Below are 24,886 nucleotides of genomic sequence, written 5' to 3' on the forward strand. Positions count from 1 at the left end.
AAATAAATAAATAAATAAAATAAATAAAACAATGTTTGCCATAAAATGGGCCCCCTGTAATGGACATATTTCTTTTATAAAATATGAATTATATTTATACCTATTTATGTCTGCATACACACACACATGCACCTATATGTAAACTACATAAAAATTAATCTAGAAGGCTATATTCCCCCAATTTTTAAAAAAGATTTTATTTATTTATTCATGAGAGACACAGAGAGGCAGAGACACAGGCAGAGGGAGAAGCAGGCTCCATTCAGGGAGCCGGATGTGGGACTTGATCCTGGATCATGCCCTGAGCCAAAGGAAGAAGCTCAACCACTGAGGCACCCAGGTGTCCCCTCCCCCCAATTTTTAAGTGGTCATACCTCTAGTTTGGTGGGACTGTAAACTATTGGTATCATCTTTTTGATTATCTGAGTTTTGTTCATGTACAATACCTAATCATTTGCACAATCAAGTGAAATTTTAAATTTTAACAACCTAACAGAAAAGCAAACGAGAATCTTCCCGAATCTTGGAGCCCCAGCTGTGGCTTACCCTCCCCAGGGAGACCTCCCTGACTCCCAGGGCAGAAAGATCTTGCTGTTCTCACGACTCCTCTCTTCTTACTTCCTGGAGCTCTTGACCATGAGCTTGAGGACCCCGGGTGGGAACAGAGCAGGGAGCGTGTTCCGAGCTAGCAGACCCCACTGGCTGCATAAAATGCCCATACATGTCAACTGTGCCCATTGACTCTCTGCAGGCTTTCCATCTCTGACCACAGCAGCTCCACGAAGGTTAACTGACTTCCAAGGGCTTACCCAGGGATGGGTAAGGTAGTGGCAGGGTTCCTACCTCAGGCCTTCTGCTGCCATCAAGGCCAGAGAGCACATGCCTTGATCTGAGCGTGACCACAATGCGGCAGAGGCTCTTGGCTTGGGGCCCTTTCCCCTGAGAGGTGTGGCTTTTCCTGCCTGCCTATTTTCGGATCCTTATCTGCTAAACCCATTTTACAGATGAGCAAATAGAGTCCCTGGATAACATTGTCGACAAGATGCAATTCTGAAGTTGGTCACAAGGTGACAGCATGAGGCCTTGTTTCGCATCCTCCGCTGCCCTCTAGTGGTTAGGGGGGGAAATACACCCAGGGGCTGGCCAAGGAACATTTGGGAAAACTCAGGCAGGATTGTCACCAGGGATGGAGGAGGGGGATGCTCAGTGAAAAAAGTTTCTCCAGCCCCAGCCATTGGGGACAGGTCTAGCTAGTATAGTCCCTGGACTATTCATTAGGGTGACCATTCAGTGGAGGTGGGTGTGGAGGGTGCAGGCATGTGCCTTTCTGCCTGCAGCAGCACAGGGTAAAAGCCCCAGTCAGGAGTCAGGTCCCTATCTCCAGCATGGCTCTGCCACCAATGGATTCTCCTCTGCAAGATGCAGAGACGGAAAAAATCTCTCAGTCTGTGAAAATAGGGAGAAGGTAGATGACTGGGGCCTGGCCTGCACCCAAGCCTCTTTAGCCAGACCAGGCCTTGGCGGGAAAGCCAGGCTGGGAGACATGATCACTGGTCGGAGCAAGAGGGGCAGGGAGCACAGGGTGGTGAGACCCTCCCCTGGCCACGGGGTCACGAACAGGTATCTGCAAAGAGAAGGGAAGGGGCACAGGGATGCAGGGAAGGCCCTCCCTGGGGGACCCATAGCGCTGCTGGCCCAGTTCCTATCTGGCGGAGGGAGGCTCTGGGATCCACAGGCCATGCCAGGTCCCTGGAACAAAGGCCTTTCAGGACTTAAGGCCTGACTCAGGGGGACCGTGTCTGGACACAAGGGTGGCTCTTGGAGGTGGCCTCCGTGGCTCCTCATGCCACAGACTGATGTGGCCTCAGGCCCTGGCTGCTTCCTCCCACAGGAGAGACACTCCCAGGGAGACAGGAAGGGGACCAGGTTGGTGCTCCCCCTGGCCTGGCTGGTGGGCTACAGCGCATCCATACAGAGGAGCCCTCTGAAGCTGTGACAGAGCTGGCGTGACATGTGCTGACGCAGACAGAAGCCCACGATGGGTATGAGAACAGATGGCAGACTGTTTCTGCAAGAGAAACTGAGGCAGCTGCTTCCAAACATTAGGCTATCTGCCTCCAGAGTACTCACCATCCCTCTACCTTATCTGAGTGTTTGCCATCACAAGGGACATTAATTATTTTCAGGTTTTAAAAAAATGAAGAGAATATGGGTGTCCGGGTGGCTCAGTTGGTTAAGTGTCAGCCTTCAGCTCAGATCATGATCCCAGAGTCCCAAGATCGAGCCCCACAGGGAACCTGCTTTGGCCCCTCCTGTGATTTGTGCTCTCTCTCTGTCAAATAAATAAATAAAATCTTAAAAAGAAAGAAAGAAAGAAAGAAAGAAAAGAAAATTATCAGACTCTCCTGAGAGGTCTGGGGGAGTCGGAGAGCCCAGTGAGTAGTTTGGTCCACTGGCCACCTGTCAGGCCTCTGGAGACCACTGCGTTCTTCATCTACCAGAACCAGGGGAATGGCACCCCCTGACCAGGGCGCTCTGCTCAGAATGGGACTCTACTTATTGCCCCCCTGGCTCCCAGAGCTGGCTTTTCCCTATAGACCCCTGTCCCAGGGCCCCCTACCCCTGTCCCAGGGCTGGGACTGAAGCCACTCTAGGCCCTGCTCCGAGAGGGGCGTCCTTCTCTTATTCAAACCCTTGCAATTTCCCCTTGAGGTGGAGGCTATCATTATGCCCATTTGACAGATGAGGACATGGAGGCTCAGAGAGGGTGTCACTGCCCAGAGTCCCACAGTAAGTGAGGGGCAGAACTGGACCTGCACCCTGGCACATCTCAAGCCTCTTGGCTGCTTATCCTGGTGTCCCAAGGTCTATGTGACACAAAGCCTCCAAAGTCCTTCACCCCAGGCCTGACACCCAGTAGGCATCACACGCAGCACTCCGGCACAAACCCCCAGGACAACACCACCACCACCAAGGCAGCAGCAAACCTTACTTTATTGCAAACGTGACACGCAGTCCCAGGGGAACCTGGGAAGGGCAGGAACCAGGAGGAGCCAGGGATGAAATCTTCTAAAGCCAGACTGTTCCCGCTTCCTCTGTGGACAGAGCAGCCCCTGAGAGTCCCAGAGAAGAGCTGAAGAGCAGGGAGGCCCCGGATAGGGGCAGGGGTGGGTCAGCCACCTGGGCTGAGGAGTAGCCTCCTGTGGCCCTCAGGGGATATGTCTGGTGTGAGAATCGAGGGGGCTGGAGGGCTGGGGGTGGGCAAGAGGCAGAATGATCACGCCCACCCCCACCCCCACCCCCACCCTCCACCACAGCACAGCACCAAGTGCTGACCCAGCAGTCCTGGTCTCCGGCAGCCGGTGTTTCTTCTGCTGCTTCCCTGAGGACACTCGGGTCACTGGGGGGCCTCAGCAATGGCCTTCTCCACACGCAGGTACCAGGGCTGGATGCGGGTATGACGCATCAGGTCATCGAAGGCCTCCAGGCCCTCCATCACACGCAGCACACCATACACTGCCTGCGGGTGGGTACAGAGTGGGTGTCCACACTGCCTTGTCCTCCACCAGCTGTGTGCCCTGGGGCCCATCACCCTCCTCTCTGAGAGGGCTCACTGGGGCTTTGGGTGAAGAGTGTGGGATTTCTATAGGTTTTTGCCTACCCTGCACCCACACTCCCTATCTGGGCAACAAACCCCACCTCCAGAATTTCCTTTGGAAAAATGTCTGACCCCACTCTTAGGTCCTGAGATTTGAGGATCGGGGACCCCACCACCCAGCTCTAAGATTTGGACCTGGCAATCAATATATTCCACCCTGACTTGAAGAATTGCTTCAAGGCTTGGCATTGAAGCCAGGCCAACAAGACAGTGTCCCCAGACTTTTGTGGGGTGTAAGCATGGAGCATGGGACCCAGGTCTGCCTCAGGCTAAAGCCAACTCCAAGGGGTTGAGATGCAACAGGTGAGGCTGAGCCCTGGTAATATCCCTTGAGCCTCTAGATCCAGCTGGGCCTGAAGCCAACCCTCCACCCCCACCCTGAACCTGTCAGTTATGTGAAGCAAGACAGTTCCTTGTGTGGAGCCAGGTGCCTCCAGAGTGGGAATGCTGTGAGATATAGGTATTGCCTACATGTGGGCTTCCTCCGCCCAAACAGGTCCCTCAAGTCTGGGCACCCCCTGCCACCACCACACTCACCAGATCAGCCAGGTTTGGCTTCTGGCCCCCCATGAAGGGTCGGTCTTTGCCCACGGCTGCCACCCACTTGTCGGCAGCCTCATAGAGGTCCTCACGAACGTCATCCTGGAGGTGATGCCTAGGTGTAGAGGGAAAAGTCCATCAGGGGAACTCCAACCCTCAGCCCAGGTTGGGAAAACAGGAAGGCTAGGGAGCCAGGGCTGCTCCCCTGAGGGGCACTGCAAAAATCAGTTATCATCTGCCCCAGACGGGGAGGCCAAGACCAATGGACAAGAGACCCGACACAGAGAAAAGAGCAGAAAAAGGCATAAAGCAGGCATCTAGGCCAGTCTGCTTCCCCTGGGGTGGTGGAGGCAACTGGGAGTTCTGACTTTGAGTCCTGGCTCAGCTTATATGAGGGGCTCAGGGACAGTGGGCCCCCAGGCGCGTACACACACGCACACGCACACAGGCACCATCACCTGCTCTTGAGCCGCTTGCTGATGAAGTACATGGCAGCTGCACCCATGTACTTGGCCACGGCACCTTCCACTGCCCCGAACTTGCCCTCCCTGACAATGTAGTCAAAGGAAGCCAGGGCCTCAGCAGGAGTGCGGTACACGTTGGGAGAGATCAGGTGCACCAGCCAGTCATCTGCCCACTGCCGCCACTTCATCTCCTCCCTGTGGACAAGGCGGGAGGACAGAGAGGGGGACAGAGGACAGGCCAGGTGGGCTGTCAAGCCAGGGCCTGGGAGGTGTGGGAGCAGGTGCACTGTCTACACCATGCAGGGTATGGACGGGAAGCTGAGGCCTGAGCAGGAGTTCCTTAAGGGGCTGTGGTCCCAGGGGTCTCCTGGTCTTCCTTCCCACACTGTTTCCTGCTCACAGTGTCTCGCTCAGTCTGTCCCCACTCCCACCCCTACCCGGGAAGACCCTGATCCCGCCACCTCCTGGGACCTGCCCCAGCCTCACTTACGTCCTCGCCTCCTTCCCACCATACAGGTGCTGGGCCTCTTTCTCATCTAGCATGAGCCAATACTTGTTGCAGAATTCAGTCACTTCCTTTCCCTGGTCGTTCACAGCCTTCATGGGTGGATAGTAGGTGATAATGTCTTCCAGGGGCTGCCTTTGGGAGACATCCAGAGTCTCACCCCAACTAGGTCCTCCTCTGGGAGGCTGAGCTGTCACCGGCTCAGGGTAGATATCTACCCTGACCGGACCAGCTCTGGGGCAGAACCAGGACCAAGCCAACAGAAGCTTTCTGCCCTCTGGTGGTGCCAGAGGAGGTCCTGCAGCAAGCGGGGCTTGGGGCAAATACCAGAAGCACTTCCCTGACAGAGCAAGATGTACAGAGGAGAGAAGGGGGCTCTCAGAGTAGAAACAATCCTGCAGCAGCCCCACCCTGCTTCCCCGGAGGGACCCAGGCAAGGCTTCCCAGGGGATAAAAGGGACAAAATGTAGTGCCAGCCTGGGCCTCTGAGGGGCTCCTTACCCCGACACCAGGTAGGTCTTGAGAGCACTGATGATGACAGAGGAATCGTTCAGTTGTTGCTGGAGGACAAGAGGTTGGTTTAAATTGGGGGAGTGGGCAGGGGTTGCCTGGCCACCAGCAGGATCATCGGGGTTCTTTAAAAATAAACACCAGGCATTCAAGGAAATTGATTGGGTGGAACCCTGGCATTGTTTGTCCATCCCTGGGGGTTCATCCCCCCAAAATTGATGCCCACTGAGCCTAGTCCCTGCCCACCCCCTCAGACCCATCCTGAGTAAGGGAGACCCAAGTGTGGCTAATGGGAAGGAGGGTTTAGGGAGGACCTAACGTCTGGGCCCTGCCCACTCACCTGCCTGCCCTCCCAGGCACTGAGGGGCAGGGTGGACTCTAGAAGCTACACCCTAGGAGCCAAGCACTATGGTCCTCTGTTAATTAACGAAGAAGCAAGCTCAGAGAGGCTAAGTGACTGGCCCCAAGTCATGTAACCAGGGAGAGGCAGAGCCCCACCTTGAGCCCAGGCCGCCCTGATTTCAGAGCTTACACTGTTGACCTCTGTGATGCTCTGCCTCCCTTAGGCCCAGCTGGTTCATAATCCTCAGCGAGGCCCAAAGAGTCCACATTCTTCTAGAGTTGCAGAGCAGGGCCTGACTCGGGGGTACCCCAGGACAAGCCAGGACACAGGGGGTTGCTCCCTGAGGCTCACCAAGCTCTCTCCTTCCTGGGCCAGCAGGATGGGCACCTTTCTGTAGGAGGAGAACTTGATCTCGGCCCTGCGCACGGGGTTCACTTCCACCACCTGGTAGGGCAGGGCGTGGAAATCGAGGAAGGCACGGACCTTGCTGCAGAAGGGGCATGTTTTGTACTGGTACAGGGTCAGCTGCAGGCGACTGGACAGGGAGAGCTGGGTGGGGAGCAGAGGGAGGGGGGCATCTGAAGCCTGGTGCCCAGGCCCCCACCCTTAAGCAAACTTCTCCCAAGGGAGTCTCTGAGGATGACCTTGAGACCCTCAGAAGGAATGGTGAGGGGGGTGGGGTAGGTGGCAGAGAGCTCATACCACACCCCCCTCAGGCAGGAAGTATATGGTAAGATGGATGAATCTTCCGGTCTCTGTTCAACATCAGACACCTCTCCTCCTTTTTTTTTTTTTTCCCTTTTAAAAGATTTTATTTATTTATTTATGAGAGACAACAGAGAGAGGTAGAGACACAGGTAGAGGGAGGAGAAGCAGGCTTCAATGCAGGAGCCCGATGCGGGACTCGATCCCAGAATTCTATAAGCAAAGGCAGACGCTTAACCACTGAGCCACCCAGGCATCCCTCTCCTCATCTACTGTCCCAAGACCATATCATACATCTCCAGTGTGCCACTCAAGATGCAGGGCAATTGTTTCAACTTGGAGGACCCACCCCACTCCCTCCACCCAAGGGACGTCTGGGTAAGGGGACAGAGCCCAGCATTTGCCGGAGCAGGGTCTACCTCAAATCTCCAAGGTGGGGAGGGTTGTACGTGGGCCTTGGGCCTGGATCTGTGAGTTCAGCAGGTAAGCCCCAGGTAAGCTTGCTACATATTCATGTTTAAAAGCCACAACCGGGGGATCCCTGGGTGGCGCAGCGGTTTGGTGCCTGCCTTTGGCCCAGGGCACGATCCTGGAGACCCGGGATCGAATCCCACGTCGGGCTCCCAGTGCATGGAGCCTGCTTCTCCCTCTGCCTGTGTCTCTGCCTCTCTCTCTCTCTCTGTGACTATCATAAAAAAAAAAAAAAAAAAAAAAAGCCACAACAGGGGTCCCTGGGTGGCTCAGTTGGTTAAGCATCTGTCTTCAGCTCTGGTCATGATTCCAGGGTCCTGGGATCAAGCCCCACATTGGGTTCCCTGCTCAGCGGGGAGCCTGCTTCTCCCTCTGCCCCTCTCCCTACTGATGCTTTCTTTCTCTCTCAAATAAATAATATAAATAAATAAATAAATAAATAAATAAATAAACAAACAAATAAATAATAAATGCATGCATGCATGCCACAGCAGCAGTCCCCCTCCCTCACTGTTCAGATGGGACACTGAAGCTGGACCATGGTGGTGGGCAGGGAGATACAGAGAATCCCACTCCCCTCCTACCACCCTATTGCTCTGGGCCCAGGGAAGGGGCACCTGTGGGTGGATGGTGGTCATTTTGGTGCTGTGTATGGAGGGCTGCAAGGGCACCTGGACCACCATCCAGCTAGTGGACACCTCCTTGCCACTCTCTGTCTCAGGGCCTGTAATCTAGGGGTCATCGGTTCTCTGTCTCAGGGCCTAGAATCCAGAGAATCCAGGGGTCGTGTGTTCCCTAAAAATATTAACACTAATAAACGAATGCATAACCTTATGATGCGAAGATAGTGGGAGGGTTTAGGGAATGTTTATTACTTTCCAAAAGACAAAATGTTTAGAAAGTAATGAACTCTGAAGGAGGCTTTCTTTCCCTTTCTTGTAACCTCCAAATCTTTCCATTAAAAAGGTCTGAAAACACGATAGAAAACCACCTTAAGGGGATCCCTGGGTGGCTCAGGGGTTTAGCGCCCGCCTTTGGCCCAGGGCTTGATCCTGGGGACTCGAGATCGAGTCCCGTGTCGGGCTCCCTGCACGAAGCCTGCTTCTCTCTCTCTCTCTCTCTCTCTCTCTCTCTCTCTCTCTCTCATAAATAAATAAATAAATAAATAAATAAAATCTTAAAAAGAAAAGAAAAGAAAACCACCTTAAGACAAAGACAGCAATACTAGCTAGCTGGCATCAACGGCGACCCCATTGCACAGATGAGGACGCTAAGTGCTCAGAGACCTAAAACCAAGTCCCTTGCCCAAGGTCACGGACGGACGGAAGAGGGGATACCCGACCCCACCAGAAGTCCCGAGTTCGGCGCTGAGCGCAGCCCGCGGCTCGGCGCGGCCCGGCCTTACCTGCGCGGCGGGGCACTGGGCGCGGAGGTGCTGGGCGCGCAGGTGCCACCGCGCGGTGTGGTACAGCCCCAGGACGCCCCCCAGGGCCAGCGCCGCCGCTCCCAGCAGCCGCGGGCTCCCCTTGCGGGCGGTGGCAGCGGGGCCCCGGCCTCCTGCCGCTCCCGCGAAGCCGGCCCGACTGTGCGCGGGGAGTCCGGGCGGGAGGCGACCGCCCAGCCTCCAGGCCAGAGCGTACCGGACCGGCCACAGCGCCCGCGCGACCTGGGCCATGTTCGCTCCGCCGGAGCCGCAGGCGGGCGCGCGAAACGAAGACCGCCGGGGAGAGGCTCCCCTTAAAGGGGCGGGGCTCCGTCGCCGGGGGGTTGCCAGGGGTGACAGTGACGCCGAGGGGGGAAGAACAGCCCCGGAGGGACCGGGCGTGCGTCCCGGGCGCCCAGTTTCCCCGCACTCGTCAGAGCCACAGAAACACTCTGGGATATCTGGGAGTCGCTAAATGCCCGGCTTCTGAACACGCGATGTAACCGCTCTCGGTGGTGACCCGGGGCCCAGGGCAGGAACCCGCCGTGTGGACTTTGGGTCTCAGCGTCGTCCGGAATGTGTGTTTATTAACTTCTACCTCATGCACCCAATGGAAAGAGACTGAGCCCTTCAGAATGGCTGGGAAAGGGTCCCAGCATGGGTCCGGGAGAGCCGCGGGACCGCCGGCCCAGCCTGGGGCCAGGACTAGGGCTCTTTCTGCCCTCCCGCGCCGCTGCACTGTTTCTTCTGTGTCCCGAACCATAAAATTTTCCATGCACACAAGGGGGCCTTAGTGACCACGTGTCTCAGATTTCGCCCACGCGGAGGCGCAGGTCCCCGCCGCAGGACGGGCCGAGGGCAGGTGCCAGGCTGTCCCCGCCCCTCTGCGGGGCTCGCTCGCCGTGGCTGACGGCCCAGGCCCCCCACACCTGGGCTTCTCGGCGGGCAGCCCCGGATGGCTCCGCCCGAAGGCCGGCAGAGGAGCGGGATTCCGGGAAAGGCGGAGATCCAAGGACCGGCCAGGTCGTGGGCGGGTAGAGGAGTGACACCGCGGGGCGGCGACGGAGCTCGGCTCGCTGGGCGCCGCGGGACGTGCGAGAGCTCGGGGCGTGGCGGGCGGGGCCTGACGGGGTGCGGGCGGGGTTACTGTCGGGCCGACCCGGGGCCGGGAGGCGGTTTCCCCGCGCCCAGCGCGCCTTCCAGCCGCTCCGCCTTCCGCCCCGCGCCCGCTGTCCCCTCGACGGTCGCCGCGTTCCCTCGTCGCGGAGGGCCCGCAATGTCGGGGACCTGGGCTTGCCGGTGGAGGCGGGCGCGGAAGGCGAGGACGACGGCTTCGGAGAAGCAGGTGACCCGGGGGGACTACCGAAGCGACCTTTGCTTTCTCAGGGTTGCCCTCCTGGGGATGGGGGCCGGGGCCAGGCGGGGGGCTTGGAGGGGACCGCAGAAGCCTCTCCCCCCTCGCCCCTGGGTGGGTTGCGGCTGCAGGCGCCGGCCCGGGGGCTCAGGGCGAGCACCCGGGAGTGGGTCCCTGGAAACCGCAGCATTGAGGGACTGCGGGCAACCGGCCCCGTTTTACAGTTGGGGAAACTGAGGCCACTTGAGGTTCACTCGCCCTTTAGACATTTGCTCCAGCCAGTCCGTGTCGTCCGTGTGCACACGGAGGCTCCTGGCGGGGGGCGGGGGGCCGTGTTGGCTTAGCCGGAGGGGCTGTCTGGGTGGGCGACAGGCCTGCTGCGTCAGCTTCCCCAGCCACCTTGGCCGGTGCGCCCTGGAGCCTTGGCGCCTGTGACCTGCTTACAGCGCAGCCTGTTGCCTGCACAGCACTGCAGGGGGTGGGGGTGGGGGGGGGAGAACCATCAGCTGTTTTCCACCTTTTCCAACCTGTTTCCCCATCTATAAAACAAGAATAATGAGCAGTATCTCCTGCATTGAGATGTGTAAGGATTTAATGGAAAAATGAATGGGGACAGACTAGAGGCTAGAGAGTCTTGTGCCTTAGAGACTCCTCTTTTTTTGCGTGCCTGGCAGCTGCTCCACCTTTGCCAACTATGGAATGGAAACTCAGCGACCAGCACCTCCACCAAAATACCTGGCAGAATTTTCCTTCGGTCCTTTTGGTCAAGATTAGGCAGGATATTAGGGCAGTCTCACTGCCCTCTGTCCCTACACTGTTTCTTTCTTGATTCATTGCAGCCAGGGGCCTCCTGTTTCTGGGCAGCAATGAACAAGGAGCCTTACTTAATGCGCAGGGAACCTCAGTTTTTTTTTTACTTTGATATTCCTATTGTAACTTGGTTTCTATTAATTTCTTGTCTTCATGTTCTCATTCTATTTTCTTTGTATTCCATGTTTTCTTTTCTAAACTTTTGCTCAGGACACTTTTCTCATGACTTTGCAGCCTTTCTCTATTCTAAAGCGCACACTTGGGCAGCCCGGGTGGCTCAGCGGTTTAGTGCTGCCATCAGGGTGTGATCCTGGAGTCCCAGGATTGAGTCCCACGTCAGGCTTCCTGCATGGAGCCTGCTTCTCCCTCTGCCTGTGTCTCTGCCTCTCTCTCTCTGTGTCCCTCATAAATAAATAAAATATTTAAAAAAATAAATAAATAGGGGAGCCCCGGTGGCCCAGAGGTTTAGTGCCACTTTCCGCCCGGGGCATGATCCTGGAGACCAGGGATCAAGTCCCATGTCAGGCTCCCTGCACGGGGCTTGCTTCTCCCTCTGTCTGTGTCTCTGCCTCTCTCTCTCTCTGTCTCTGTGTCTGTCGTAAATAAATAAAAAATCTTAAAAATAAATAAATAAATAAATAAATAAATAAATAAATAAAGCACACACTTGAGACTAGGCGTGTCCATTGTTTGTTGTGAACCTAGCCAGGTATTCAGCTTTGGCTTCAGCTACATCTGGTTGTCTGGCAGAGAGAGCGCTCTTCAAAATGTCCAGGCTCCTGTTCAGCTATGATTGCTTTTCAAATAGATCCTACTCGAGGCACCTGGATAAGGGCTCAGATGGTTGAGCATCTGCCTTCGGCTCCAGTTATGATCTCCGGGATCATGGGGTTGGGATCCTGCGAGTAAGGCTCCCTGCTCAGTGGATAGTCTGTTTCTCCCTCTGCCTTCACCCCTGATTCTGTGTGCATGCATGCACACGCACTCTCTCTCTCTCTCTCCAATAAATAAAATCTTTTAAAAACAACACACACACACACACACACAAATAGATCCTGATCAAGGCCCACTTGGGTTGCAGAGAGACAACAGAAAGAAGACTGGTCACCCCTCCTTGCCTACTTGGAGCAGCAGCCTCTCTTGGGCCACTGCCCCCTCTCTTCTCTCTTCAGCAGCAGCTGAGCCAGCCAGCTGCCTTCACTTTTCTTGGCAATAGTCTAACTCTAGTCCATAATCTCCAAGGTCAGAGTCAGCCCTCCATCTTCCCCACGACTTTAAAATAGGCCTCTCTCGGCAGGAGCTGGAGAAGCAGCTCCCTCCTCACTCCGCTCCTAGTAGGGATAATTCATAGATAGAAGGGGAGAGGCTCCAGTCAGGGAGGGGAAGGACCCCAAGGCCCTCTGGGAGACCTACTTCCCACTGCTCCTAATACGGCACACGCCCCCTCAAGAAAACACTTGGTGTACACTTGGGACTTCGTGGGAGCCCTTAGCCATGCAGGAAGGGGAGCATTGTGAGGCAGCACAAGAAGGAGACACCAGAAGAAGGCCGGGCTCCCGCATTGCAACCACAGCACCTTCCAGGGCACCCAGAAGCCCTGTGTGGGACAAAGCAGAGCTCTGAAGCCCCTCTGCTGGCGAGATGAGGAGCTCTTTTAGCAGCTCAACTGCAGCTGCGCACACAGGCCAGACTGCTCAGGACCAGTGAACCCAAGTCCCTTTGTAAGCAGATATGTGGTATGAGGCACACAACAGATAGGGCCTGGAGTGTGAGAAGAAAGGGTCTGAGTGGGTCAAGGGGACTTTGGCAGATTGAAAACTGCACCCCCCACAAACGATATAATCATTTTCTAATTCCTGGAACCTGTAAATGTACCTTTATTTGGAAAAAAAGTTTTTGCAGCTGTGATTAAAATAAAGATTTTTTTTCTTTATTACTACTTTTTCAAAATGCCTTAATGGTTAATGTGCTAACATCCGATTTTCAAAGTGTATAAATTAAATGTGTACAGGGGCACCTGGGTAGCTCAGTTGGTTAAGCATCTGCCTTTGCCTCAGATCATGATCCCAGGGTCCTGGGATTGAGTCCTACATGGGGCTCCCTGCTCCACAGAGAGTCTGCTTCTCCCTCTCCCTCTGCCCCTCTCCCTGCTTGTGCTCTCTCTCTCTCAAATAAAATATTTTTTAAAAAATTAAATGTGTACATTATTCTCTTCAAAAGCAAATAAAGCTATTTTTTTTCTTTCTATGGCCCAGATTTTTTTCCTCTTTTGAAGATTGGCAGTATTCTAATTCCTGATTCGTAATCTGACACAGAGTGCATTCGGTTTTCAAATGTTCAAGAGAAGAAGAAAATTATTTTCACAACTGACCAATATTTTAATAGTAGAAGACAAGCATTCAAAACTAATGATTGGTTTTTCCCTTCTTTTGCTTCTCTCATTTTCTGTCCTTCACCTCTTATTCCAAATGAGTTGGAACTTGGATGGGAGAAAGTCATCCCAGATTTTCCAGGTGGGCCCAGTGTGTCATCACACGTGTGCTCTTTAAAGAAGCAAGTGAGGGATCCCTGGGTGGCGCAGCGGTTTTGGCGCGATCCTGGAGACCCGAGATCAAATCCCACGTCGGGCTCCCGGTGCATGGAGCCTGCTTCTCCCTCTCTCTCTCTCTCTCTCTCTCTCTCTCTCTCTCTCTCTCTCTGTGACTATCATAAATAAACAAAAATTAAAAAAAATAAAGAAGCAAGTGAGATACACAGGGGAGAAGGGGATGCAAAGACAGAGTTTGGAACAGTGGAGCCACAGCCAAGGAATGCCAGCAGCCACCAGAAGCTGGAAGAGGCGAGGAACAGTCTCCTGGAACATCAGGAGGGAGTGTGGCCTTGCCCATACCTTGATTTTGGCACAGAGAACTTCTGATTTTTTACTTCTGGCCTTCAGAATGTGTTCATTTAAGACAAAAAGTTTGTGGTGATTTGTTGCAATAATTTGATGGTTTGGGAAATAATCAGCCTAGTCAGAAGATAGCTAAAAGTAGGAAATTCACTGTTCAGAGAGGGTGCTGTGGAGAGATCAGGGGTATAGCTGAGCAGGGGACTTAAGGATGTGGAGGAAAAGGTAGCCCAAGACAGGGCTCTCCAGGGGTGGGGTGGGGGAGTCAGCCCAGGACGTGGAGATCCAGCAGTGTGGGGTGGTAGCTATCTCGGTCCTAAGAGAATACTGCAGATTTGGTAGCTTAGAAACAACAGAAATTTATCTCTCACGTGCATCATAGGGAATATAGTCCTTGATATTGCACAGCAGCAGTATCTCCAAGCAAGTATGCTTGCGGGGGGCATAGCATACTTAGTCCAATCACTATGTTGTACACCTGAAACTAATGTAACATTGTGTGTCAATTATACTCAAATTTTATTTTATTTTTTAAAGATTTATTTATTTATTTATTTATTTATTTATTTATGAGAGAGAGAGAGAGAGAGGCAGAGACACAGGAGGAAGGAGAAGCAGGCTCCATGCCGGGAGCCTGATGTGGGACTCGATCCTGGGACTCCAGGATCGCACCCTGGGCCAAAGGCAGGCACCAAACCGTTGAGCCACCCAGGGATCCCCTATACTCAAAAATTAAAAAAAAAGAAAAAAAAAATTTTTTTTTCCTTTAGAACAAGCTCTGGTCAGTTTTATTAAAGAAAAATTTTGCATGACTTACTTTTCACCCATCTGTTATGGCACGCTTTTAGTAGTATCACAATCACCCGGGTCAATGGTAGCCAGTGTGCATACTCTGTTGTATTTCCCACATGCTGTGCCCAATTTAATATTATTGCCACTGTAGTGATGGACACCAGTTTTGGCCAACATGGTATAGTATTCTATGTCAGATTTCCTCAAGGCTGGGCAGTTGTTGGCGAGGATGACCCGCATCGCTTTGCCATGTCTGATCATTTTCAGAATCTGCTTGTACCCCAGCATATACTTTCCACTTTGCATAATGAGTTGGAGGCTAGAGTTAATTGACTCCAATGACTTTTTCATCTTCTTCACAGCCACCATCCTCCTGCCTTAAATGAGGGATGGCCCCAACCAAGAGCAGCTGCCAAAACGGCCAGGAGAGAGAAAGGCAAAAAAAAGTTTTAATTTATCTCTCACAGCTCTGGAGCCTGGCTGGGGAGTCCAAGGTCAAGTTGCAGACAGATTCAGTGTCTGGTGAGCACTGGATTCCTGATTCATGGATCTGGCTGCCTTCTTACTGCACATGGTAGAAGGGGTGAGGGACCTCTCTGGGGCCTCTTATAAAGGCACTAATCCCATTCACCAGAGCTCCACTCTCATTATCTAATCACCTACCAAAGGAACCCCCCTCCAAATACTACTACACTGAGGATTAGATTTCAACATACAGGGCAGCCCAGGTGGCTCAGCGATTTAGTGCCCCCTTCAGCCTGGGGTGTGATCCTGGAGACACCGGATTGTGTCCCACTTCGGGCTCCCTGCATGGAGCCTGCTTCTCCCTCTGCCTGTGTCTCTGCCTCTCTTTCTCTGTGTCTCATGAATAAATAAGTAAAATCTTAAAAAAAAAAAAAAAAAAGATTTCAACATACAAATGGATGGGGGTGGTATGACACAAGCATTCAGTCTAGTACCAGGGGCCCAAGGGGTTCGGGCCGAGAACACTCCAGTCCCGGCAGACTCGGCTGAGCAATTCAGGAGGGACACTCACAGCTGCACTGACCTGGGCGGGGGGGGGGAGACCAGTGCCCACCCAAGACCCGAAGGACCCTGGGCCCAGAGAGAGGCACCCAGACCTGTGCCCTGTGTGCTCTGGCTGCCACAGAGGGTTCCCATGTTCTTGGCATTTCCTCCAAACCTGCACCAGCCCCCTGGCCCCTCACCCCACTCCACTGGCCCAAGTCGACCCCTTCCCTGTATGAGGCTGGACACGCTCTTCTTTGGGGCCAACCTTGTCATTTCCCTGTCACAGCTTTGCTCGTGACCCCCTCCCCCAGAGGAAAAGGCTCAGCCACAGACCCCACCCCATATGAAATAAGCTCAAGGAGTGAGGAGGAGCCACAGTGACCCTGGCCTTCCTCCACCTGGGATGAATGCGGAGGGGCCCAGGATGAATGCGGAGGGGCCGAAGGGCTGCAGTCCCTACCCCCTGAGCTCCTGGGAGGACTTCGTCAGAGCTAGGTACCTCTCAGACATTTGTTTTCTTTTCCCCCTTCCAGAACCTGAGCACTTTCTCATGCATCTCGGGCTCTCAGGGTACAAAGGAGAACCAGCCTTTTTTTCTTATTTCTTTTTTTTTTATTATTATTTTTAATTTTTATTTTTTTTTTATATATATATTTTTTAATTTTTTTATTTATTTATGATAGTCACAGAGAGAGAGAGAGAGAGAGGCAGAGACACAGGCAGAGGGAGAAGCAGGCTCCATGCACCGGGAGCCTGATGTGGGATTCGATCCCGGGTCTCCAGGATCGCGCCCTGGGCCAAAGGCAGGCGCCAAACCGCTGCGCCACCCAGGGATCCCTATTTCTTTTTTTTTTTTAAGGTTTTATTTATTTATTCATGAGAAACACAGAGAGAGTCAGAGACAGAGGCAGAGGGAGAAGCAGGCTCCCTGCAGAGAGCCTGATACGGGGCTTGATCCCAGGACCCCAGGATCACAACCTGAGCCAAAGGCAGATGCTCAACCACTGAGCCACCCAGGTGTCCCTGAGAAACATCCTTTTAAGAGAGCCATCCTGGATGGTGTCCAACAGAGGCCCAACCAAGGGCCCGGGGTGTGCAGGGAGCAAGGGGGGGTGGGGAGGCAGGAATGGCCAAGGTAGAGACGCCCTTTCCTGGGGCTCCCAGGGCTTCAGCCCAGGAAGGAAGGGTGCAGAGCAAGGAGGAGCAGGGTCTCACCCAGCGCCAGGACCCTGCCAGGCAGAGGTGCGTCCTGCCCAGCTCTACGGGAGTCCAGTGTCTATCTACCACCTGCTAGATGCCTGGTGCCCACTGTAGACCCTGCCCAGAGCAGTGGCCTCCAGTCCCCACTGTGGTGATCATGGACCCTCTAGGCTGCATGGGAGTCCAGGTCCTGGAGTGAAAGGCAGGAGCACCAGCTAGGAGGCATGCTTGGGCCAGGTACCTGAGGGGCAGACTGAGGAGGCAGCCTTGGGCCGAGACCTCGAATGGCAGGGCCTGCTGCCCTTGCCCAGAGGGCCCAAAGGACTCCCACCTCCGCAGGGTGGGCAGCAGCTAGAGGAACCCAGCAGTTGTTTTTGGGAGGTGTAGAGAGGGGTTGCCTTTCAGAGCTTTTCCATAAGCAAGGTCCCCACCAGGTGGAAGGGGCAGGAGCAAGGAGATCCTTGAGGCTGCTTGGTGAGTCCTAGCATGACAGACGGGGCCTGGGAGCTAGAAAGCTGCTTCTGCAAACTAGAAACTTAAGCCAAGGCTATGGAGGAGCAGGCCTTCCCCTTCCGGGGTGTTCCGACCTGCAGTGGCCAAGGAGGGCTCATCTCTGGACCCCAAGAGTTTCTGCTACTGTGACTGGTCTCCTGGGGGCATCTCGCTTGGCCGCTCCTCCTAGGTGTGGTCCTGGCTCTGAGAAGCCTAGTGACCCCCTTCCTGGGGATGTCCATCCCAGCCTTCAAGCAGGTGAGAGAGGGTTGCTTTTGCCCCAGCTATGGGCTGGACCAGACACTGCTCACAAACTTCTAGAAACCTGTCCAGGAGGTTAGACAGGATTCCTCAGATGTAAAAACTGCCAGAGTACATTTTGTGTGATTAGACAAAGGTGGGGCCTGTTCTTCCACGGAGGCCATGCAGTCCCCAGGAGCCTCTGCTCTCGGGCATGTGGGTCAGGGAGAGCCGCCTGCGGGAACAGTGGGGGAGTTGTCCCGACTTCCTGCCACAGTCCCTGCCATTGCTGCAGAGACCCACAGCAGGACTTGGAAGGCCCAGCCCTAGCTTCTCCCAGGAGGGACTTGGGCCCAAGGCTTCTGTGTGACTTGTGGACTCACATGAGTGGACAATGTGGCCTTCAGGGCTCTGTCTACCATGGAGCCCTTGGAGTTGGCCAGAGTCCACACAGAAGGTTCACACCATGGTGCTTACCCATTCGTCTGAGTGCCAAGTCTCAGCTTGTGAGGTGGGTGTGCCATCTGGAGCTGACCCTCTTCCCCACAGCCCTGTAGGACTCCTCCCTTCCTCAGGCCCAGGGCAGTGGGCACACCCAGCCAATCCCCTCCCCTCAGCTCCAACCAGCTCAGCGCCCACATCTTGTTGGCTGGGATCAGCCACAGCTTGGCCTGACCTCTCTGCCCCAGCCGTGGTCATATGACCGTCCTTGGATCCCCAGAGTATGGCTGGGACACTGCACCCTGCTGAGCCTCATATCCGTGGACACAGCCTCGTCCCCCTCTTACTTCTCCCTCGGCTCCCGGGCTGGGCCAACAGGGGGAAGAGGCAGATAGGGAAGGAAGGGGTGATGAGGTGGCTGTCACCAGGTGTCAGCTGAGGTGGGACCACACAGAGATAAGAACAGACAGATAAGACCAGTGGGCCTGCGATAGGCCTGGAGCCACCACAAAGAGAAGACCAGATTTGCTTACAAACTCTGAGACAGCCTTGTATAGAGATGCCCTGTGTGTGTGCCTGGCCTCTGTTAAACAACGCAAATTCAGCTAATTTACAACATCAAATTGGATTTATTGAATGACTCATACAGGCAGCATCCCATCTAGCAAATAGAGAGGAGCTTTGTTGAGCTGTAGAAAAGGAAAGGTTTCTTGAAGGTAGAGAGGCAACAGAAAGAAGGAAATTATTATCAAAGAATCCATTGTGTTAGGCAAGGTCACCCTCCTTAGGGTAACAGAAGGGGTCTCTCAGTAAATTCCAGGGTGCTGTTCCAGAAATTCCATGTGGAATGGTTACATGGGGCGGGGTACATCGGAGCCAAAACTGCAGTTGGGTTAGGCGATGTTAGGTCTTGGCTTGCCAACATGGGGCTGTTAACATAAGTGAATCCATTTGTGCCTGTGGGAGGGGTGGGGTGGGCAAGGGTGGGCAAGGGCGGGCAACAGCTAGGGGACTCAGGGTCCCACCAGGCGCCTCTGGAGCCGGGCCTTCCCCCTGCTTGCACCTGGCCCTGGTTTGCTCAGGCTGCAGACCTGGCCCTAACCCCTCCTCCCCACTTCATACCCTGGGGAGCAGGGGTATGGATTCAGACCAAAGGAGCATTGGCCACTCTACCTCATGACTTTTCAAGTCTAGAATATTCCATCCAGTGACAGAGAGGCACTGCCCCTCCCCTAGTGAAAAGTCTCTGGGGCTTGACCTCCCTCATATCCAGCAGCCACTGCAAACCCAAAGATACCTTTAAAGGTCAAAGAAGGAGCAGGAGTGGAGCTCCTGGGGCTGTGAGTGGGGATGAGAGGGGTCAGGGGTGGCCACTGGTGCCTTCAGAGAGTATGTGGCCTTTGGTGGCAGCATCATTACCCCAAAAGTTTGCACATTTCCTCCTGCTCTTTCATCACCCTGACAGGCCTGAGAGGGCGGGGATCCTCTGGGGGCCTTCCTGGCGTTTGGGGAGGTAGACGCTACCCTCACCCCTCATCTCAGGACTCCCAGAGTCTCCTTCCCTCAGGACCCACCACCCAAAGCCCAGACTAGAGGAGCCGGTTCCCCTGTAGCAGGTGGAGGAGTAATGAGGTCCCAGAGGTCACCTGAGGCCAGTGAGGCCTCCTGCTGACTTCTAGGGGACACTGCCCAGGGGCCGGGCCCCTTCACTGCCTCCAATAGACCACCAGGCCCCCATGAGGAAACTGCTTCCCTCCAGGACAAAGCTGAGATCAGCCATGGCAGAAACAGTTCTGGGGGCCTAGGCCTGGGCCCCTGGGCTCCAGAGTCCAAGGCTGACCAGAGATGGCAGATGGTTGATACCTGCTCTCTCAAGGATGAGGATGAGTCCTTGCCATCACTGTGACCCCAGAGTACCTGGGGTCCAGAGTAACAGGGTAGAGAGCCCTCCCTTTGGGCCCTAGCCCCCCGGCACGTTTCATCCAGTCCAGGGCATGTCCTTCATGGTCTTCCCAGCAAAATGGAGCTGGCATCGCAGCCTCAGAGCTCTGCTTTATCAAGCTGTCTCATTTGCGGCTGGCACGCCCAGCTTGGGGTCTCTGTCCACTGGGCCCACAGGAGGGGCCAAGCCCTCAGGTGTCAGCTGAGGTCTGGGTCCAGCCCTGACAGTGGGGCATGGAACAGGGGGCCTTCGCAGGGAGAGGGACATTTCACCCTGGGCCAGGGTCTGGTGTGGGGTCCCTGGGAGAGCCAGGATCTGGGCTCCAGGAGTGTGGGGCACACTCCATCCTTCCCTTCCTTGCCGGTAAGGTGTACTTACAGCTGTCTCCCTGTTTCTGGAGGGAAACCAAGAAGTAGCAGGTACTCTGTTGCTGTGAAGCATTCTCTGCTTTCATCAGGTGTGGGGAGGGGGCCTCTCCCCGCCTTACCCCACACTTACCCCACTCTGGGCTTGGGCTGGTCAGGGATGACAGCTTGTCCAGACTGGAGACCACAGATCCCACACAAAGGCGTCCTTGTGCTTGCGGAGGTGTGGAGCTCTGGGGAATCCCTGCCCCCCTCCCTGGCCTTTCTCCCCCTCATCTTGCATAATCTTGACCTCAGGGAAAGGGTCAGAGCTTGCCAAATGTTTCAGCCTGAGTTGCTGGCCATTGCTTCACCCTTTCTGGATTAGCAAAGGATAAATCGCCCCACCCCGGAATGAGCAACTGACTAGGGGACCATAAATAAGGGCCCCTGGGGCAACCTTCTCACTAGTTTCTCTTCTTCAGCTGCTATCTGGCACACCAGCTTCCTAAGCCCTAAAGTCATGACCCAAGTTCTCCTGTGGCTGGGCCTTGCCTTGCTGGGGTCCTTGCAGGTCCAGACCCAGGACTCCACCCCAAGTCTGATCCCAGCCCCGCCTCCGCTCAAGGTGCCACTGCAGCCTGACTTCCAGCATGACCAGGTAAGGGGGCTGGAGGGGCAGCCTGCTGCAGGGAGGCCCAGGGCAGAGTATAACAGAGGGGAGGAGAGGCAGAGCGTGTCAGGGCAGGATGGGCTCAGGCTTCAGCCCAGCCTGCCCTTGGGTCCCCTGATGGAAGGCACATCTCATGCCCCCATCCCCACCCCAACTTCGCCAACAAAAGGGTCACTAGGGCAGAACTTCCCAGGTCCACACTCCCTTCCATAATCCCCACAGTCCAGTGAGGTGGAAAAGCTTCAGGCTCTCTGCATGATGAAGAAACAGGATCAGGGAGGTCAGCTGGCCACTCGCCGAGGGTCACCCCATCCCTACCAGACTCTGGGCTCCCTCTTGGCCTGGTAGCCTCCGGCTCCCGCAGCCTTCATCACCACAGGCCTGTGTGGCCAGTCAGGGTCCCTGCTGCCCAGTTAGAGGGACCCTTGGCCAGGCTGCCCAGAGCTGTCTGCAGGGACGGAGCAGTAGGGCTTCCAGGGGCTGTTCCTGGGCTCCGCCTGCCTGTCATCCCCACCCACTGTAGTTCCAGGGGAAATGGTACGTCATCGGCATAGCAGGGAATATATTAAAGAAAGAAGGACATGGCCAGCTTAAGATGTATACCACCACCTATGAGCTGAAAGATGACCAGAGCTACAATGTCACCTCCACCCTACTCAGGTGAGAGCCACCGCCTCCTGGGGGGGCACAAGGGCCCTGGGGTGGGGGCCGCCCTGGGGGTCCAAGGGACAGACCGATGTCGTACCAAGGAGTGACCTAAACTGAAAGGTCATCCTACTGCTTGGAACTGGATCCCCCTCCATTTATTCCTTCCTTCATTCTCTAGATCCATGCCTATCGGTCCCTTCAGCACAGACACACCGATAGTCCTGGGGATGGACACAGACAGTCACAGGGCAATGAGACAGAGAGAGCAGGGGTGTCCTAGAGTGGAGGGGAGGGCCCCTGGATCCAGCCTGGAATCCCACCGAGGGCTTCGTCAAGGGCTTCCAGGGAGGTGGTCTCTAGGCTAGGCCTTGAGGAATCAACATGCCTCAAAAGGAGGCCGGGAACATCTGTGGCAGCGGCTGCTGGACAGGGCCTGCCAGAGCTGCTTCTTCAGGATGCCATCAAGTAGCTGCCCTGAGCAGGGGCCAAGGAGCAGCCTAGACGGGGGCGTTGGACACAGTGGCAGGGTCTTTAGGCACCGGTACCAAAGGGGTCCGGTGAGGAACAGGTCTGGCTGCCACAGGGAGAGGGATGAGAGGATGCAACTGGGAGGCTGGCCAGTTACAGGTGGGAGATGACTGGGGTAGGGGGGAATCAGGCACAGATTAGGACCCAGAGAGGGAACTGAGGATTACCCAGCTCCTATGGCTTTCTGGCTCTAGCGCTTGGGGGATGGGGCTAGGGCATTTGTGGTTCTGGGAACAGAAGAAGGGCAAGTTTGGGGAGATCAGCTCTGGGATGCCAGGGGACCAGATGAGACGCAGGTGAGACGTCAGAGTTGGCCCAAGAGCTAAGGGAGTCCCTTGGCATCAAGCCGACTGGAGCCTTGGAGAGTGAATCCCCCAGGAGAGCTTATAGCAGGAAGCCACAAGATGAGAGTAAGGGACAAATGCCTGGGGTTGGGGAGACAGGATGGAGGGGAGGCCACTGAGGGGAAACAGCCCTAAAGGAGGAAGGACAGTAGGTGCCAGGAGAGTCAGGTGGCTCAGGACAGAGCAGGCAGGGACAAGCTGGGATAGGCTCAGTGGGGAAGAGCCAGACCCATCGGAGTAGGGTGGGGTGCAGGCCTCTTGTGGCACAAGGGGCTGACACCCTTTAAAAAAAAAAAAAGATCGTATGTATTTATTGAGAGAGAGACAGAGAGAGTGTGTACACATGCCCATGTGTGTGCACCCGTGACCAAGGGCAGGGGCAAGGGGAGATGGAGAGAGAATATCAAGCCGACTTGGTGCTGAGTGCAGAGCCTGATGTGGGGCTCAATCCCAGGATCCTGAGATAGTGACCTGAGCCGAAGCCAAGCACTGCCAGGCTGTCACCATCTTACCACCCATCTCTTGCTTCCACAGGAATGAGCGCTGTGACTACTGGAACAGAGATTTTGTCCCAAGTTTCCAGCCTGGCCAGTTCAGCCTGGGCGACATTCAGCGTGAGTCCTGAGCAGGGTGGGTCTCCAGGGGCACAGACCTTCCTGGCGATCTGCACAGACACCGCCCGGCCAGGGGGTGTGGGGGTTAGGGTTAGGGAGAAATAGGTCCCTCCACCGGGCTGGGATGGGCTGATCCCTTACCATCCTCCCCCCTGCAGTTTACCCTGGAGTACAGAGCTACCTGGTGCAAGTGGTGGCCACCAACTACAACCAGTATGCCTTGGTGTACTTCCGGAAAGTCTACAAAAGCCAGGAGTACTTCAAGATCACCCTCTATGGTAGGTCCCCACTATGGCCTCTGGGGCCCGGCCTGCTCATGCTTGTGGGGGAGTAAGATAAGCCCATCCCACCTGCTCCCCGCCCCACAGCCCTTGGGAAATGGGAGAGAGATCTCTCCACAGATACCACCCCCCCACCTCCATCATGAGGAAGGGGTCTAAGGCCCTTCATGTGTTCAATGATATTTTTGGAGCATTCACCTGCCACTTACCGGCCATCTTGACTACAGGGAGGACGAAGGAGCTGCCCCTGGAACTGAAGAAGGAATTCATCAGGTTTGCCAAATCCATAGGCCTCACGGAAGACCACATCATCTTCCCTGTCCCCATTGGTAATCATTGGCTAAGTTGAAGAGAAGGGGAAGTGGGGAGAGGGGGAGACTCGGGCCCCAGCAGCAGTCACTGGAGTCCCTGGGAGCCACTTTGGGTTCAGGAAGAGTCTGCTGTACCCAGGGGTCTGTGGGGCACCCGGCAACGTGGGCCCCAAGTGCTCCTCCCTGACAGATAGCCAGGGTCCAGGTTTCCTGTCTCCTTGCCTGGCTCCCTCCACCTCCCTCTGCTTGTCCTGGGCTAGCTCCCACTTTGCCCTGGGGCTTGCTCACCATTGACTTGGGAGGCCCCCTGTCTTCAGGCAGTGGGGCCCAAGGCTGAGGGGCTGTCGAGACTTAGCAGGTAAGCTGGCAGAAGGCCTGATGCCCAAGCAGGCATGTGGCTGGGCTTCACCTGCCTCCTTTGGAGAAGTGTCACTCAGGTCTGCACGTCCTCAGGTCTCTCTCCCAGTTCCCCGCCCCCATCAGCCAGCCCTCTGCTGTACTATCCCGGAAGGGGACCCCCAGATCTTCTGTGGCTGGGCCAGGCTGGGGCCCAGGGTGGCCCAAAGGAAGAACAGGGGCCCTGTAGGTCAGGGAACCACACTCCAACCCCCCTGCCCATGCTGACCACTCTGTCCCCTACAGACCAGTGCATTGATGAGTGAATGAGAACGCGGTGAGTATGGCTCAGGAGGGCTTGATGGGGGCCAGAGTGCTGGTGGGAGGGAGTCCCAGGCCTGCCTTTGTCCCCCCTGACCAGCACTGCTGCCCTCTTGATTCCCCTGACTCCCTTTCAGGTGCTCCCTGTCTCTCTCCACCCGGTCGCCCTCACACCAACCTCTGACCAGGACATCACCCAGCTGTCCCCACCAACCCGGACACCGAGAGAGCCATGAGACCCTTCTTACCACATAGCCCACCAGCTGCTCTCCAGGCTGTCCTTCTGATGGAACTCTTCTTCCTTGCTTGCTAAATAAACACATGCCACCTGGTTCCCAATCTGTGCTCCTTGACCCCCGGGCTATCTGAGAGGGAGAAGAGCAAAGGAGGGCTCCTATTAGCATCACTCCCAGAGATCGTGGTCCCCAGAGAGGGATGGAGGCCACAGAAGCAGAGTTCAGCTTTGACTGAACACATCCAGCTCCCAACTCCAGGCCCAGACCCAGACCAGCAATAACCCTCACTCACCTCTGCCTCTTAACACATTGATGGGTCACATCTCACATCCACGTTCAGCTACCTGCTGCAGGTCCTATGGCAGGGGCCTAGCTAGGGCCAGGGAGCTGAAAGCATTTGAGGGGGCTGAGGTGCTATCACCCACACTTCACCAGGACCCTGTAGATGGGGGAAGATCT

The 24,886-nt window shown here is 55.3% G+C and overlaps 2 protein-coding genes, 2 long non-coding RNA genes and 1 pseudogene across 8 annotated transcripts; 1 reads left to right on the top strand and 4 right to left on the bottom strand.

Moving 5' to 3' along the window:
* Positions 1 to 2,975: 2,975 nt before the first annotated feature.
* PTGES2 (prostaglandin E synthase 2) lies at positions 2,976 to 8,906 on the bottom strand. Of its 3 annotated transcripts, XR_013353855.1 has the most exons (8): positions 8,602 to 8,906; positions 6,372 to 6,569; positions 5,669 to 5,727; positions 5,153 to 5,302; positions 4,657 to 4,857; positions 4,196 to 4,313; positions 3,337 to 3,520; positions 2,976 to 3,095 (listed from the first exon to the last, which is right to left on the bottom strand). XR_013353855.1 is itself a non-coding variant. In XM_077850838.1 (7 exons), the coding sequence occupies exons 1-7, from the start codon at positions 8,869 to 8,871 to the stop codon at positions 3,398 to 3,400; spliced, it is 1,119 nt and encodes a 372-aa protein (XP_077706964.1). In that variant the 5' UTR covers positions 8,872 to 8,906; the 3' UTR covers positions 2,976 to 3,397. The 3 variants fall into 3 exon arrangements, 2 of the variants coding, with proteins under 2 accessions (XP_077706964.1, XP_077706965.1); XM_077850838.1 differs by having other exon boundaries at positions 2,976 to 3,520; XM_077850839.1 differs by having other exon boundaries at positions 2,976 to 3,520; positions 6,372 to 6,464; positions 8,602 to 8,894.
* A 943-nt stretch (positions 8,907 to 9,849) lies between these two features.
* Positions 9,850 to 24,525, top strand: LCN2 (lipocalin 2). Of its 3 annotated transcripts, none has more exons than XM_077850842.1 (7): positions 9,850 to 9,964; positions 20,621 to 20,796; positions 21,332 to 21,468; positions 22,863 to 22,942; positions 23,101 to 23,220; positions 23,451 to 23,552; positions 24,329 to 24,525. In XM_077850842.1, the coding sequence occupies exons 2-7, from the start codon at positions 20,659 to 20,661 to the stop codon at positions 24,373 to 24,375; spliced, it is 624 nt and encodes a 207-aa protein (XP_077706968.1). In that variant the 5' UTR covers positions 9,850 to 9,964; positions 20,621 to 20,658; the 3' UTR covers positions 24,376 to 24,525. The 3 variants fall into 3 exon arrangements, with proteins under 3 accessions (XP_077706968.1, XP_077706969.1, XP_077706967.1); XM_077850843.1 differs by lacking the exon at positions 9,850 to 9,964 and adding an exon at positions 17,896 to 17,919; XM_077850841.1 differs by lacking the exon at positions 9,850 to 9,964 and adding an exon at positions 24,177 to 24,207.
* On the bottom strand, positions 14,456 to 14,894 carry LOC144285591 (large ribosomal subunit protein eL30 pseudogene; annotated as a pseudogene).
* LOC144285592 (uncharacterized) lies at positions 18,459 to 21,152 on the bottom strand. The gene is made up of 2 exons (XR_013353857.1): positions 20,170 to 21,152; positions 18,459 to 18,806 (listed from the first exon to the last, which is right to left on the bottom strand). It is a non-coding gene; the product is annotated as an uncharacterized LOC144285592 (long non-coding RNA).
* On the bottom strand, positions 22,611 to 23,564 carry LOC144285593 (uncharacterized). Its single transcript, XR_013353858.1, has 2 exons — positions 23,433 to 23,564; positions 22,611 to 22,992 (listed from the first exon to the last, which is right to left on the bottom strand). It is a non-coding gene; the product is annotated as an uncharacterized LOC144285593 (long non-coding RNA).
* Positions 24,526 to 24,886: the final 361 nt, after the last annotated feature.

This window comes from Canis aureus, chromosome 16, assembly GCF_053574225.1.
Source record: "Canis aureus isolate CA01 chromosome 16, VMU_Caureus_v.1.0, whole genome shotgun sequence".
In the NCBI taxonomy this organism is placed as follows: domain Eukaryota; kingdom Metazoa; phylum Chordata; class Mammalia; order Carnivora; family Canidae; genus Canis; species Canis aureus.

Bases quoted from the DNA above. Each gene is read 5' to 3' on its own strand.
- LCN2 (XM_077850842.1), top strand. From the start codon at position 20,659: ATGACCCAAGTTCTCCTGTGGCTGGGCCTTGCCTTGCTGGGGTCCTTG. The intron at 21,469-22,862 runs GTGAGAGCCACC...TTGCTTCCACAG, and splicing joins GTCACCTCCACCCTACTCAG to GAATGAGCGCTGTGACTACT. The intron at 23,221-23,450 runs GTAGGTCCCCAC...TCTTGACTACAG, and splicing joins CTTCAAGATCACCCTCTATG to GGAGGACGAAGGAGCTGCCC.
- PTGES2 (XM_077850838.1), bottom strand. From the start codon at position 8,871: ATGGCCCAGGTCGCGCGGGCGCTGTGGCCGGTCCGGTACGCTCTGGCC. The intron at 5,303-5,668 runs GTAAGGAGCCCC...TGTCTCCCAAAG, and splicing joins AAGACCTACCTGGTGTCGGG to GCAGCCCCTGGAAGACATTA. The intron at 4,858-5,152 runs GTAAGTGAGGCT...CCTTGTCCACAG, and splicing joins GGTGGGAAGGAGGCGAGGAC to GGAGGAGATGAAGTGGCGGC.